This window comes from Vigna unguiculata, chromosome 11 (genome assembly GCF_037176805.1).
Source record: "Vigna unguiculata cultivar grain cowpea cultivar isolate G323 ecotype 2 chromosome 11, ASM3717680v1, whole genome shotgun sequence".
Taxonomy (NCBI): domain Eukaryota; kingdom Viridiplantae; phylum Streptophyta; class Magnoliopsida; order Fabales; family Fabaceae; genus Vigna; species Vigna unguiculata.
The window spans coordinates 182,501-197,500 of NC_140802.1; the positions used below are offsets into that span (position 1 = coordinate 182,501).

General features: G+C 33.1%; 1 protein-coding gene and 1 pseudogene across 3 annotated transcripts in view; both read left to right on the forward strand.

Moving 5' to 3' along the window:
- Window positions 1-5,047, forward strand: part of LOC146880696 (disease resistance protein Roq1-like) — a 5,638-nt gene extending 591 nt beyond the window's left edge. The window contains exons 1-7 of one of the 2 annotated variants that reach the window (XM_085669425.1): window positions 1-54; window positions 146-1,220; window positions 1,305-1,574; window positions 1,698-2,423; window positions 2,911-3,339; window positions 4,034-4,290; window positions 4,398-5,047. The exon at window positions 1-54 is cut by the window's left edge and continues 591 nt beyond it. In XM_085669425.1, coding sequence (XP_085525551.1) covers window positions 1-54; window positions 146-1,220; window positions 1,305-1,574; window positions 1,698-2,423; window positions 2,911-3,333 — 2,548 coding nt within the window. In that variant the 3' untranslated portion in view covers window positions 3,334-3,339; window positions 4,034-4,290; window positions 4,398-5,047. The remainder of the gene's footprint in view (window positions 55-145; window positions 1,221-1,304; window positions 1,575-1,697; window positions 2,424-2,910; window positions 3,340-4,033; window positions 4,291-4,397) is intronic. The other variant, XM_085669426.1, reaches the window with a different exon arrangement.
- Window positions 5,048-6,721: 1,674 nt separating this feature from the next.
- Window positions 6,722-10,683, forward strand: LOC114165066 (disease resistance protein RUN1-like; annotated as a pseudogene). The gene is made up of 5 exons (XR_014986241.1): window positions 6,722-7,311; window positions 7,405-8,488; window positions 8,905-9,087; window positions 9,218-9,946; window positions 10,133-10,683. The product of XR_014986241.1 is annotated as a disease resistance protein RUN1-like (transcript).
- The last annotated feature ends 4,317 nt before the right edge of the window (window positions 10,684-15,000 follow it).

The following is a 15,000-nucleotide window of genomic DNA, read 5'->3' on the forward strand; positions in this document are numbered from 1 at the left end:
CCACGCACTCACCAAAGCTGCAAATTTCTTTGGATGGGATGAGAGTAATTACAGGTAAATCACTCACTCAATCGACCATATTTTACGCTTGTGATTTAATTCTGTTAATACATGACTTCTTCTATAATTGCTATTGACTTCGAAGGAGTGATGCTGAACTAGTGGATACAATTGTTAAGAGAATTCTTACCTTACCAGTCTTGTCTGCTACTAAATTTCCAGTTGGATTACAATCCCACGTGGAAGATGTGATTCAAATTATAAAAAATAAATCCTCGGAAGTTTGTAGGATAGGGATATGTGGAATGGGAGGATCGGGTAAAACAACCCTTGCCAAAGCCATCTATAATCAAATTCAGGGTACATTCATGAAAAAAAGTTTCATTGAGGATATTGCACAAGTTAGTCAAACAAGAGGGCTTCTTCATTTACAAGAACAACTTCTTTCGGATGTCCTAAAAACAAAGGTAGTGATACATAGCGATGAGATGGGAAGAAGTATGATTCGGGAAAGACTTTACCGGAAAAAGCTGCTCATTGTACTCGACGATGTGAATGATTATGGTCCATTAGAGCTATGGGGAAGTAGTTCTTGGTTCGGTGAAGGAACTGTAATAATCATTACTATAAGAGATGAAGACCTACTGAGAATGCAACAAGTTTATTCTATTGTTCGGATGAATGTAATGAACCCAAACGAGTCCCTTGAGCTTCTTAGTTGGCATGCATTTAGAGAAGCAAAACCAAAAGAGGAATACCATTTTCTTGCAAAAAGAGTAGTTGATTATTGTGGAGGACTACCTCTAGCTCTTGAAGTCATTGGAAGTTATTTATGTGAAAGGACGAAAGAAGAATGGAACAAAGTATTGTTAAGATTAGACAATATTCCCCAGAATGAATTTCTAGATATATTGAAAATAAGCTTCGATGGTTTACGTAATCAAAGGGAAAAGGATTTATTCCTTGATATTTGTTGTTTCTTTGTTGGTACGAGCAGAGCCTATGCCTCCAAGATCCTAAATGCCTGTGGAGTAGACCCTGATAGTGGGATAAGAGTTCTCATAAAGCGTAACCTCGTAAAATTTAAAAAGAACAACAAATTTGGAATGCATCCTTTGGTACGAGATATGGGAATTCGTGAAATTTCAAGAAAGCAATTTGTGACGAACAATCGGCTGTGGTTTGATGAGGATATGAATTATGCACTGTCAGAGAATACAGTAAGAACATTCTTAGTCTATGGTTTTGAAACTCCTTTTGGAAGTGGTTGCTTTCTCATGTGCAATATATTTTGTTTTTCTTAGCTCTTTTCATCACAGGGGGCAAAAGTCATCCAGAGATTGCCTACCGGAAGAGATTTGTTTGAACGTCATCCTTCCTATCCTTTAGAGGTAAGAGACCCATCAACATTGCTGCAACTCGCTGGAAATTCTGGCAACCTTTCTAGGAAAGTGAAATGGATCAGTTTGCAAGGGTTTTCTTCAGAATACCTACCTAATGACTTTTATTTGCATGATACAATTGTGATTGAGTTAAAACACAGTCTTCTTCAATTCGTCTGGAAAGAACCCCAGGTTTTTATTACGTGCCATTTTCTTTTAAAACTCAGCTTAAAATAAAAATATTATATGTTTCCAGTTATAACTATTTTATTATTTTCTTTTCTAATATTTTTTTAAAAAACTATCTTCTTGAAGGTTTTGGCGTTGCTAAAAGTCCTTAATCTTAGTTACTCCATGTACTTGACAAAAACCCCTGACTTTTCGAGGCTACCAAGTCTTGAACAACTCATTCTCAAAGATTGTCCAAGTTTGCGCCAAGTACACCAATCTATTGGTTTTCTTTGCAATCTTAGACTGCTAAATTTGAAGGGTTGTACAAGTCTAAGCAATCTCCCAAGAGAGATATATAAGTTGAAATCTTTAAACGCTCTCATTCTCTCTGGTTGTTCTAAAATTTTCCTATTGGAAAAAGATATAGTGCAAATGGAATCCTTGATTACTCTAATTGCTGAAAATACAGCTGTGAAACATGTGCCTTTTTCAATTGCAAGTTCAAAAAGCATTGGATATATATCCTTACCTCAATTAGAGGGACTGTCACGTAATCTTTTTCCTTCTATCATTCGGTCTCGAATGTCACCAAAAATGAATCCCCAATATTATATTCATTCGTTCATGGATATGGAAGATAATAGTTGGGATCATATTGCACCATTGCTTAGCAGCCTTGCAAATCTTCGAAGTGTTTTTGTGCAGTGTGACCCCGAGTTTGAAATATCTAAGCAACTAAAACCTATACTGGTTGAATATGGTATGAATATTACAGAATCAAGAATTCCAAAGCATAATATCAGGTCTTCTTTCATTGGTGTTGGAAGATATAAAGAATTCTTCAATACTGTCAGCGATAGCATATCTAAGGTTCTTCTCTAGCTTTCCCTTTGTTTATTACTTTCACTGTCATTATTGCTATTATTTGAGAGAACACAAAATAATCCTAATGAAATATCTAGTAGAAACTATAATACTAAACTTTTAGTAGCCTTTGCTTCTATAACCCCACTACTTCATCTAAAAGTATCTGATTTTAATAATCAACTAACCAGGTGATTATGCTTGTATTAAGTACTAGGAAATTGATTTCTACTTTCTTGCTTTACTTGCTTCATGTTTGTTTTATTCCCAATGATCGTAGAAATACAAACTGAAAGAGACAAGCAAAAATACATTCTAAATCCCTAAGGACATGATGGTGACATATACTCAACAAAACTATTTAGCATATTTGTTTAAATTAATTACCATTGGTATGTCTTAATTATGTGTTACATTGTTGTTGGATTGTAATTGTTCATTTTGTAATTTTAATGATAAAATAATGTCTAAGCTTTTTTTTCTCACGGTACAGGCATTGGCAAAGAGTGAGTCATGTGATGTTTCTCTCCCAAGTGTTAATGATCCTAATTGGTTGGCCCATATGGGTGATGGACAGTCTGTTTCTTTCACTGTGCCTCAGGATCGTGTCGTGAAGGGAATGGTTTTGTGTGTTGTTTATTTATCAACCTCCAAAAGCATTGAACCTGAACTTACTACTGTCTTAATTGTTAATTACACCAAGTGTACATTAGTGATACACAACCATGGCACAGTAATTTCCTTTAGTGATGAAGATTGGCATGACATAATGTCAAATTTTGGATCAGGAGACAAGGTGGAGAGTTTTGTGAGTTTTAGTCACGGATTGGTGGTTAAGAACACTGTTGTGTATCTGATGTATTGTGAGCCAAATAAAAATTCCCTCATTGGATTCATAAAGAAAATTGTAATGTGACTTGTGGTAAGTCATTTAACTTCTTTGTGAACAGCTGAATCATTTTAATTATGGAATTAATCTTTGTATTCTTTATTGCTATTTTTTTTTCGATCTTTTTCTTGTTTTTTCTATAGAGTATAGCTTATAGTTAAAGATTCATGTTTATTTTACCCTGTTTCTCATTCCTCAGTGGTGCATCATTGGCTTTACTTGATCTGTTTATTGTATTTCTTTTCTGGTAGCTACTTTTTGTCAATTCTTTTCCCTTTTAGCAAATAATATTTCTTTAAGAAATCCTCGTAAACAAAGACATTCATTATGGAATAAAGACAACTGTTATTCGATATTTTGTTATTGGTTTTGCTTTGCTATCTGCTAGGTAGTCTCTGTTTTTGTTTCAACATAAAAAGCACTGTAGCCTCATCCCTCTATTTAAGTCTATATGAAACAAATTTTAGTCTCACTTCTGGTTGTACACTGATTCTATTTGTTTTATGTATAATTTAAATGCCATTTTTTATTTCAGTTTACATTATTAAGTTTCATTATGGTTTTCAGTTTGGGCTTTTTATTACACCTAATTTTTCGATTTTCAGTTTTCAACTTGTTCTTTCCAAATATAGGCATGATCTTACAAGTTAAGAACATTGTACTTTAAGTATCATTTCCATGTGAACAAATAAAAGTGGTTTATTTTTTTCTGCTTTTTTCATCACAGGGGACAAAAGCCATTGAGGGATTGACTCCTGGAACTGGTAGAGATTGCTTTGAAGCAAATGATTTTAAGGAAATGAAGAGATTGAAACTCTTGAAACTTGATTCGCTGGATCTTTTGGGCATCTTTCTAAGCAACTGGGATGGATCTGATGGCAAGGATTTCCTTTGAAATATGTACCTGTAAACTTTTATCAAGGAAGTGTAGTTGCGTTAAACTTAAAACACAGTAACCATAAAGTAGTCTGGAAGGAAACTGAGGTATATATATTACATTGCCAATAATTATTTTGTTGCCACTTGCGACCACAGTTCATTTTTCATTTTCTTCTCTAACTTCTGTATGAAAAAATATTTGTCTTCTGTAGGTTCTGAAGTGACTAAAAATCCCCAACTTAGTCATTCCAAAAACTTGACCACCACCCCAGACTTTTCTAAACTACTGAATCTTGAAAAGCTCATTCTAAAGATTGTGCACGTTTGTTCAAGCTACACTAGTGCGTTGGAGATCTCTGCAACTTCTGCTGACAAATTTGAAGGACTATACAAGTGTTATCAATCTGCCAAGGAGATCCTGTAAGTTGAAGTCTGTGAAAACTCTAACCCTTTCTGGTTATTTGAAGATGGACACGTTGGATGAAGACATAGTGCAGATGTTATCCTTGACAACTTTAAATTCAGAAAATATTGCTGTGAAACAAGTTCCTTTTTCAATAGTAAGATAAAGGAGTATTGGGTATGTATTCCTGTGTGGACATAAAGGATTATCACGGAATGTTTTTCTGTCTATCAACATGATAGAACCAAGCACATCAAGGTGAAAAGTACCATGCCATTATAGAAGCAGATAAATCTTAAGGAAATCAACTTGGAGCATTACAGTTTGGAGAATCAGATTGTAAACATAGAGACCAATGCACTTTCCAAAAACAAGTTTGAAATGTTAAGATCAAATATTGGAATATCTAAGAAAAAAAATTAAAATAGGGGTATTATTAATAATTAAGTTTTTTTGTTAGATACTTTTATATTGTCTGTTTGTTCTGTTTTGTTAGGTTGAAAATAGTGATAATCCTTATTTTACAAAAGAGTTGGTTGTAGGGTCAGTGTTTTGGTAGAATGGACTATTGGTCCTTATTTTGTGCTGATTTACATCCATTTGTAATATATATATATATATATATATATATATATATATATATATATATATATATATATATATATATATATATATATATATATATATATATATATATATTACCCACAACCTCAATAAAGAGATGAGTTTTCTTCCCTTCGTACTCGTGGCACCTAAAAAACTACAGCTCTCTTATCTTTTTCTGTTTTTCGTACTTTCTTTCACTATCTTTGTTTTTGTAACACTACCCAATGAAGAGGTTTCTATCCTTACCTATAAATGTTGGATAATTAGTTGACTATTCCTTATGTGATGTCTCAATAAAATGGACTGAGTGAAAGGAAAAATAGAATAGTATTGGAGATTACTACGTGTTTTTTTTTTCCTTCTGCTTTATATGATGCATACTGTCTGATTCTATATTTCAACTAAGTTTTATATCATCCTCCACATTCAATATTGCACCAGATATGTAAAAGTGCCTATTTATGAATTTGTTCTCTATGTAATACATAAAGTTTTCGTTTCTTGAACTTGGAATAACATACTGATGGTAGAGGGATTTACTACCAATGAGTCCTGTGATGTTTTTCTCCAGGGTGACTACTGTTTTTTGGTTGACAAATTTTCTAACTTCTGAGAATCTATGCCAAAAGAGAAATGTAGGAACAAGTGTAAACTAAAAGGAAATGAAGTAGAATACTTTCTTTTATTAATTTAAATTGTTTTATTGTTTTACATGTATGCTTAAGACTAGAGTACTATGATAAAATCATAAACAAGTATAAATTATCAAGAAACATGAATTGATTTGATGATTATGTATGTACTTGGTAATTGAGAGGTTATGGGTTTGAACCTTGGTTAAGGTAAAATTATAGCATATGTTACTTCATTCTATCATTATCCTATGTAAATTTTAAAAAACAAATTATAATTATAAAACTTTTCCTACTTATTTTAGTATTTTTTTTTTTCTGTGGTTTCAAAGTGGGTGTTGGTATAATTTCTTAAATGGCTAAAGTAAAAAAGGTTGTGATGGAAAAATATCACAATATTATATAATTATGGAAAAATAATACGCTTCCAGTGCCAAATGTTTTTCCGTAAATTTATATAATATAGACGTTGACAAATGGAGGTAATTTGTCCTTTTTGTGGTTTTAATGTATTAATAATGCTCATATAATATTATGGAAAAAGTTAATTTAACACTGCTGTTAAAAAAAATTATTTCACATTCTTTCTTAATAATATAATAATGTATATATTATAATTTTAAATTAAAAAATAATATAATTATAAATAAAATATTATTATTTGACGGTGTCAAATGGACGTAATTTGTCTTGTGTGGTGTTAATGTATCAATGTTCTATAATTATTTTGGATATGGATCGTCTGTTGTGTTTTCTTATACCGGTCTTTTGCTGTGTTGTTTGAAAATCCAATAATTTAATATTTTAAAATATTTTTTAAGAAATTAACATAATGTATTTTGAATGCTAAGCAAATTACAGAAAAAAAAACGAGTAAAACATTTCGAGTCAATTATTTTAGATACTTTGAATGGTGTTGTGTCTGAACAGAGATATCTTTATCCCAGTGTTGCATTATTGCTTTCTCTTCCATCACTTCATGGCGTCCCTAATTCCTTCCACGGAAGTCATCTCTTCGACTTCCAAACTCCCACGGATGTATGATGTTCTCATCAACTTTAATGGAGAAGAAATCCGTAATAAATTTGTTTCACATCTCGATTATACCCTCTCAACTTTTGGTTTCACCACTTTCCTTCACGAGGAAAATGCAGTAAAGGGGATGAACATCGAAGAACATATTCTCAATTTGTGTCGGGTAGCAATAGTTGTTTTCACCGAAACCTATTCTCAGTCTGCGTGGTGTCTTCACCAACTTCAACAAATCATTAAATGGCACGAAACTTATTGTCGACATGTTCTGCCCGTATATTACGAGATTGAGCCATCTGATGTACGTCTTCAGAAGGGTGATTTTGGAAAAGCCTTCAAAGCAACTGCACAACAAACATTTTCAGGACAACAACTGGAGCATGGCATGTCCAGTTGGAGCCACGCACTCACCAAAGCTGCAAATTTCTTTGGATGGGATGAGAGTAATTACAGGTAAATCACTCACTCACTCAACCATATTTTAAGTTTGTGATCTAATTTAGGTGAGATACATGACTTTTTCTATAATTGTTATTGAACTTGAAGGAGTGATGCTGAACTTGTGGACACAATTGTTAAGAGGATTCTTTATTTACCAGCCTTGTCTGCTACTAAATTTCCAGTTGGATTACAATCCCACGTGGAAGATGTGATTCAAATTATAAAAAATAAATCCTCGGAAGTTTGTAGGATAGGGATATGTGGAATGGGAGGATCTGGTAAAACCACTGTGGCCAAAGCCATCTACAATGAAATTCATGATACATTCATGGAGAAAAGTTTTATTGAAGATAATGCACAAGTTAGTCGAACAAGAGGGTATGTTCATTTACAAGAAAAACTTCTTTCAGATGTCCTAAAAACAAAGGTAGAGATACATAGCGATGAGATGGGAAGAAGTATGATTCGGGAAAGGCTTTTTCAGAAAAGGGTGCTCATTGTACTTGACGATCTGAATGAGCATGGTCCATTATTAGACCTATGGGAATCTCGTGCATGGTCAGGCAAAGGAACTGTAATAATCGTTACAACAAGACATGAACACTTACTAAGGGCACGTCAAATTGATGCTGTTTTTCGGATAAATCCAATGAACGAAAACGAGTCCCTGGAGCTTCTTAGTTGGCACGCATTTAGAGAAGCAAAACCGAAAGAAGAATTCCATGACCTTGCTAAAACAATAGTTACTCGTTGTGGAGGACTACCTCTAGCTCTTGAAGTCATTGGTACTTATTTATGTGAAAGGACGAAAGAAGAATGGCAAAGAGTATTGTTCAAATTAGTGAAAATTCCCCAGCATGAAGTTCTACAGATATTGAAAATAAGCTTTGACGGTTTACCTAATCAAATGGAAAAAGATTTATTCCTTGATATATGTTGTTTCTTTGTTGGTAAAGGCAGAGTTTATTTTACGAAAATCCTAAATGGTTGTGGAATAGACGCTGATACTGCAATAAGAGTTCTCATAGAACGTAGTTTCGTAAAAGTAAAAAAGAATAATAAATTTGGAATGCATCCTTTGCTACGAGATATGGGAAGAGAAATTATTCGTGAAATTTCAAGAAACGAACCTGAAAATAGTCGGCTGTGGCTTGATGAGGATATGAAACATGCGCCGTCAAAGAATACTGTAAGAACATTCTTAATCTATAGTTTTGAAACTTCTTTTGGTTTTGCTTTCTCATGTGCAATATATATATATATATATATATATATATATATATATATATATATATATATATTTGTTTTCCAGACGTTAAGAGATTTCTTCAAACCTTATCCTTTATTAAAGTATAATGCAAATTCTAAAAGAATCTAAAAAAATATAAGATAGAGTTATTGAAATGTAAAGAATCTTCTAGAGTATTGGAGAAAAGCCTAGGATAGAAAGAAACATCAAGAACAACTAACACAACATCCAATACAACTACTCTCAACAACAAATACACTTCTCCAACTACTACTTTCACACTCTACTATCTACACATTTTCTCTATCCCTTCAACTATCCCTTTCACAACCTTGAATTACTATCATCCTTTACAGGTAAGAGACACATCAAGAATGCTGAAACTCGGTGGACACTCTGAGTACCTCTTTAAGAAACTGAGATGTATCAGTTTGCAAGGGTTTTCTTCAGAATACCTACCAAACGACTTTTATCTGCATGATGCAATAGTGGTTGATTTAAAATACAGTCTTCTTCGACTCGTTTGGAAAGAATCTCAGGTTTTTATTACGCAACATTTTCTTTAAAAACTTAACTCGAAATATATATATAGTATTTGTTTCCACTTACAACTATTTTATTTCATCATTTTCTTTTCTAATATATGATCATAAAATCATCTTCTTGAAGGTTTTGGTATCGCTAAAAGTCCTTAATCTTAGTCACTCCAAGTACTTGACAAAAACCCCTGACTTTTCAAGACTACCAAGTCTGGAACAACTCATTCTCAAAGATTGCCCAAGTTTGCGCGAAGTGCACCGATCTATTGGATGTCTCTACAATCTTACACTGCTAAATTTGAAGGACTGTACAGGTCTAAGAAATCTCCCCAGAGAGATATATATGTTGAAATCCTTAAAAACTCTCATTGTTTCTGGTTGTTCGAAGATTGACCTATTGGAGAAAGATATAGTGCAAATGGAATGCTTGATAACTCTAATTGCTGAAAATACAGTTGTGAAACAAGTGCCTTTTTCACTTGTAAGCTCAAAAACTACTGCATATATATCCCTACGAGGATGTGAGGGATTATCGCATAATCTTTTTCTTTTTATCATTCGGTCTTGGATGTCGCCATCAATGCATCCCCTATCTTATATTCGTTCGTTTTGCATGGATATGGAGGTTAATAGTTGGGATGATATTGCACCATTGCTTAGTAGCCTTGCAAATCTTCGAAGCGTTTTGGTACAATGTGACACCGAGTTTCAACTCTCTAAGCAAGTAGAAATTATTGTGGTCGAATATCGTGTAAATATTACAGAATCAGACACTTCAAAGCCGCACTTTAGGTCTTCTTTGATTGGTGTTGGAAGATGCAAAGAGTTCTTCGACGCTTTCAGTGATAGCATTTCTCAGGTTCTCCTCTAGCTTTTCCTTTGTTCGTTACCTTCAGCATCATTTTAGCTATTAATTAAGAGAGCACGAAATAATCCTAATGAAGTATCTAATAGATCACAGACAAAACTATTATACCACATTTGTGTTAATCATGTATTACTTTTTTGTTTAACTAAACATACCCTTATTTATCTCACGATACAGGTATTAGCACGCAGTGAGTCATGTGATGTTTCTCTCCCGGTGGACAATGGTCCTTATTGGTTGGCTCATATGGGTGAGGGGCATTCTGTTTCTTTCACTGTGCCTCAAGATCGTGTCATAAATGGAATGGCCTTGTGTTTCGTTTACTTATCAACCTTTGAAATTGTGGCAACTGAATGCCTTAGAAGTGTCTTAATTGTTAATCACACAAAATGCACATTGCAGATACACAACCATGGAACGGTAATTTCCTTTAATGATATAGATTGGCAAGGTATAATATCAAATTTAGGATCAGGAGACAAGGTGGAAATTTTTTTGACTTTTTCCCAAGAATTGGTAGTCAAGAACACAGTTGTGTATCTGATATGTGGTGAATCAAATGACTTAGAAACGAAGCCTGTGCCAAAGAAAAACTCCCTCATTAGATTTATAAAGAATATTGTATAATGTGACTTCTGGTGAGTCATTTATCTTCTTTGAGAACAGTAGATCCCTTGAATTATGGAATTAATCCTTGTGTCCTTGAGTGCAATTATTTTTTGCTCATACTTTCCTTGTGTTTCTGTGAGTATAGCTCAGAGTTAAGAAATTCATGTTTATTTTACACCTCGTTTGGGCTTCTTTGGCTTTATTCGGTTTCTCATTGTTGCTTCTGTCAGTTCTTTTATTCATTACGAAATCCTCGACAAAAATAGTGCATTATGAAATACAGATTGCTGCAGTTAGATGTTCTGTTACCTGTTTTGGTTTATTATCTGCCGGGAAGTCTCTGTTTTTGTTTCAACATAATAAGCACCATAGCCTAAACGAAACACACTAAACGAAACACACTAAACGAAACACACTTTAATTTTATTTCTCGTTATTTGCGCTGATGCTATTTGTTTTACGTATATTTTAAATATACCATTTTTTTCATTTATATTTATAAGTTTTATTACAGTTTTCAGATATGTTGGTAATAATGGTCGGTGAGTTAACATTTCACATTGTATAGAAAAAACAAAGTTAAACGCTATATAAGAATAAAGACTCATAATATCATTACCTTAATATTTAGAGTAAAAGTGGTGTCAAATGTTTTATATGTATATTATCAATATTATATATATATATATATATATATATATATATATATTATATATATATATATATATATATATATATATATATATATATATGTTAATAGGCTCCATTCTACTAAAATCTTTTCTAAATTTGACATGAAATCTGGATTTTGACAAATACAGATCTAAGAAAAAGATCGATACAAAACTGCATTTACTGTTCCTTTTGGGCAATACGAGTGGAACGTTATGCCATTTGGACTTAAAAATGCACCATCTAAATTTCAAAAAATAATGAATGATATCTTCAATTCGTACTCCAATTTCACAATTGTTTACATTGATGATGTGTTAATATTTTCTCAATCCATAGATAAGCATTTTAAGCATGTTAATATCTTTATTAACATTATTCAACAGAATGGCTTAGCTGTATCTAAATCAAAGATCAACCTTTTCCAAACAAAAATTCGTTTTCTTGGTCATATGATTTTCCAAGGAAAAATTATTCCTATTGATAGGGCAATAGAACTTGCAGATAAATTTCCAGATCAGATAATTGATAAAACCTAACTCCAAAGGTTCTTGGGCTGTCTTAATTATGTAGGGGATTTTATTCCAAATCTCAATAACATAATCAAACCTTTGCATGATCGTCTTAAAAAAACTCCTCCCTCTTGGATAGTTGAACATACTCAAGTTGTCCGAAAAGTCAAAACCAACCTTTAAAATTTGAAATGTTGAATGAGTAAAATTTGAGGAATCTTTTGGATCCCTATAATGTTTGATTGCTACAAGATCTGTATCAACCAAAACAAACTCATAAAATTGTCTGGTTTTATTGCAAGCTGATGGTCTGAAATGAAAACCTTCAGGAAAAATTTTGGCAGTTATTTTGTTTGGGTTGTTATCCCAATACTCTGGTTCCAATTGGACAATTGACGAAAACTTGTTTTTTGCTATATAATGTGTTTGATCTTTTGAAACAGGTTTTTGGGTTGATTGGGTTTGGAGTTCTTGACTCATTCTTGGGTTGCAGATTGTTTTGTGGTGTTTTAGGTTTTTAATAAGGAGAGCTAGGTACTTTTGTTCTTGTTTGACAACTTTCCTAGTTTTCTTTGTAGAGCATCCTGGTATACCAAATTGCTCACAAAACGTTTCGAGGATATTTTATATTGTTTTTTATGGTATAAGCATGAAACCAATGAAAAAATGGGATATTTAGTTTTACCTTTTCAAGAAAATTGTAATAGATTTCAATAAAACCTATCGCCATTCATGGCTAATTTATTTCAAAAGAAATAACAAGTATAATTTTTCAAATTGGTTCCTCCAATGGTGGGACTTTTGTGGACCAATCGAAGAAATCCTTCCATCTTCAGCAAAAGAAGGATTTAAATTGTTTAAAACCAAATACGACCAGGATTCAATGACTCCTGCATATTTGAAGTTCTATTCCGAATTTTCCTTAGCATGGGTATTGTCATGGCAATATAAGTTCGGAAAGAAAGAACATCCAAAAAGACTACCAATATTACAAAGGAATTCCTATGTAAAGTGGTGGGCTCAATTTGATGCTTCTAAGGCAAGTCCGGAATAAGTTCGTAAATGGTTTGTAGCAAATTCAGAATTTCTGAAATTAGCAGATCCAGAAACTTCTCAATTCCTCAACCAGAAAGCACAAATCACTGCTGCCTTAGCAGCTTCAAAATCTAAAGAAAGTTTTGCAGAAAATCTGCAGAATATTCTCAAGTTATTAAAAGAGGATGAAGGAACTACCTCGAAGAAATCATTACCAAGCTCTTCATCTTCGGCAGCCTGTTCAGATGACATATTTCAGAATGAAGATGACTGTTTCAGAATCAATCTGGCAGAAGATTAATTACCGACACTATAGCCACAGTTCCAGTCATGATACCGACACTATTGAAACAGTAAAATTTATGATTATAAAAGGAGTGCTCAACCATGTTGTGAGACACCCTTTTATTTACTCAAACATTAGAGAGAGAAGTTAGAGAGAAGGCCTCTGAGTTTGTAAGTTTTTTCTTTCTTCCTTTCTCCAAAATCTGTTTGTACTTTTCAGAACAATAAAGGTTTCCAATGTTTTCCCTATTTTTCTTTCTCTCCCTCTAGCCAATTCAGTGCGGACTACCGCCGTTCTGGTTTTCTTTTATTTCCATTAATTTGTTTTGATTTTATTTATATGCTTTTCTCCTCTCCCTCCGACTAGTATTGTGCGAATTACCGCCGTGTAAATCTGGTTTTCTTTTACATTTCCGCATTAATTATTTTGCACCATTATCTTGCTTTACTATTCCGAATAGTGCCTTACTTCTCTTTGTGATCCTTTATTTTCTCCTCTGTTCTTTCTCATCTCCTCTGGTATCAGAGCCTGAATGGTTACTGATTTAGAGACAGATTTTTCCAATCTTTTGAAAATAGGTTTAAGATCATATCTATTCGTGACTAGTAAGTTCTTCCTAGAAGTCTGTTCTAGGGTTTGTTTGAGCTTATTCAAATAAGTTCTTTTGTCATTGGGATCCAGAATGGAATTAATTACTTCAAATAAAAGATCTTGCTCTTTTGTTAAAACATTCACAGTTGGAATGTTTTCATTGTCAGAGGATGATTCTTGTTCATCCTCTTGAATTTCATTGAGATTTTCTTCAGAGAGTTCTAGATCAGATTCTTCTTCCGAAGTTTCAACTAGAAGATTGTTGATCTTTGTAATATATGTTAAGACAAAGTCTTCAACTATTATCTTAATATTGATGAAAAATTTTTGTATCGTCAAACGACTAATAAGACCCAGAAAGTCTCCAAATTCTTCTTTGTTTTCTAATTCTGTTTCAGGAATTTCTTCTTGATCAAAATTTTCCTCTAAATTGGATAATATTGCATTGTAAATTGTTTGTTGTTCTTTGATTTCTTTGATCTCCTTTTTGATATTGTGGATTTCCGTTTGGAGATCCTGAATGGTTACTGGTTTAGAGGCAGATTTTTCCAATCTTTTGAAAATAGGTTTAAGATCATATCTATTCGTGACTAGTAAGTTCTTCCTAGAAGTCTGTTCTAGGGTTTGTTTGAGCTTATTCAAATAAGCTCTTTTGTCATTGGGATCTGGAATGGAATTAATTACTTCAAATAAAAGATCTTGCTCTTTTGTTAAAACATTCACAGTTGGAATGTTTTCATTGTTAGAGGATGATTCTTGTTCATCCTCTTGAATTTCATTGAGATTTTCTTCAGAGAGTTCTAGATCAGATTCTTCTTCCAAAGTTTCAACTAGAAGATTGTTGATCTTTTCTTCCAATTCTGGTTCTAGATTGAGGTTGCTTAATTTTCTTTTGAGTCTATAGTACTTACTGGTATGACCTGGTTTCCTACAATTGTAGCAAATAATGCTTTTTGTTGTTGGTGGTCTAGTTTGTGTTTTGCTTTCTTTAGATTGAAATGGTTTTCTAGACTTACGAAATTTTGGTCTATTATTCCTAGGTCTGGTACTTTGGGGTTTATCGTAATATATGTTAACCTAACATTGATAATAATTCAGCAGACCTATCTTTCCATAAAGATGGATCTCCTATGAAGTGTTGGGCTATTGTAAACACTAGAGTGTTGACAGCATCTGGGATGGTTTCACCATTATTATAAATTGGATACCATTATCATCTATTTTGACAGCTAAAAAGATATCAGACTTTTGGGCTTCAGTGACATATTGATCCCACCAACCCTTTAATTGGCCGGTAAAACCAGATACTATAATACTAGCGATGGCTTCTTCTGTGGAAT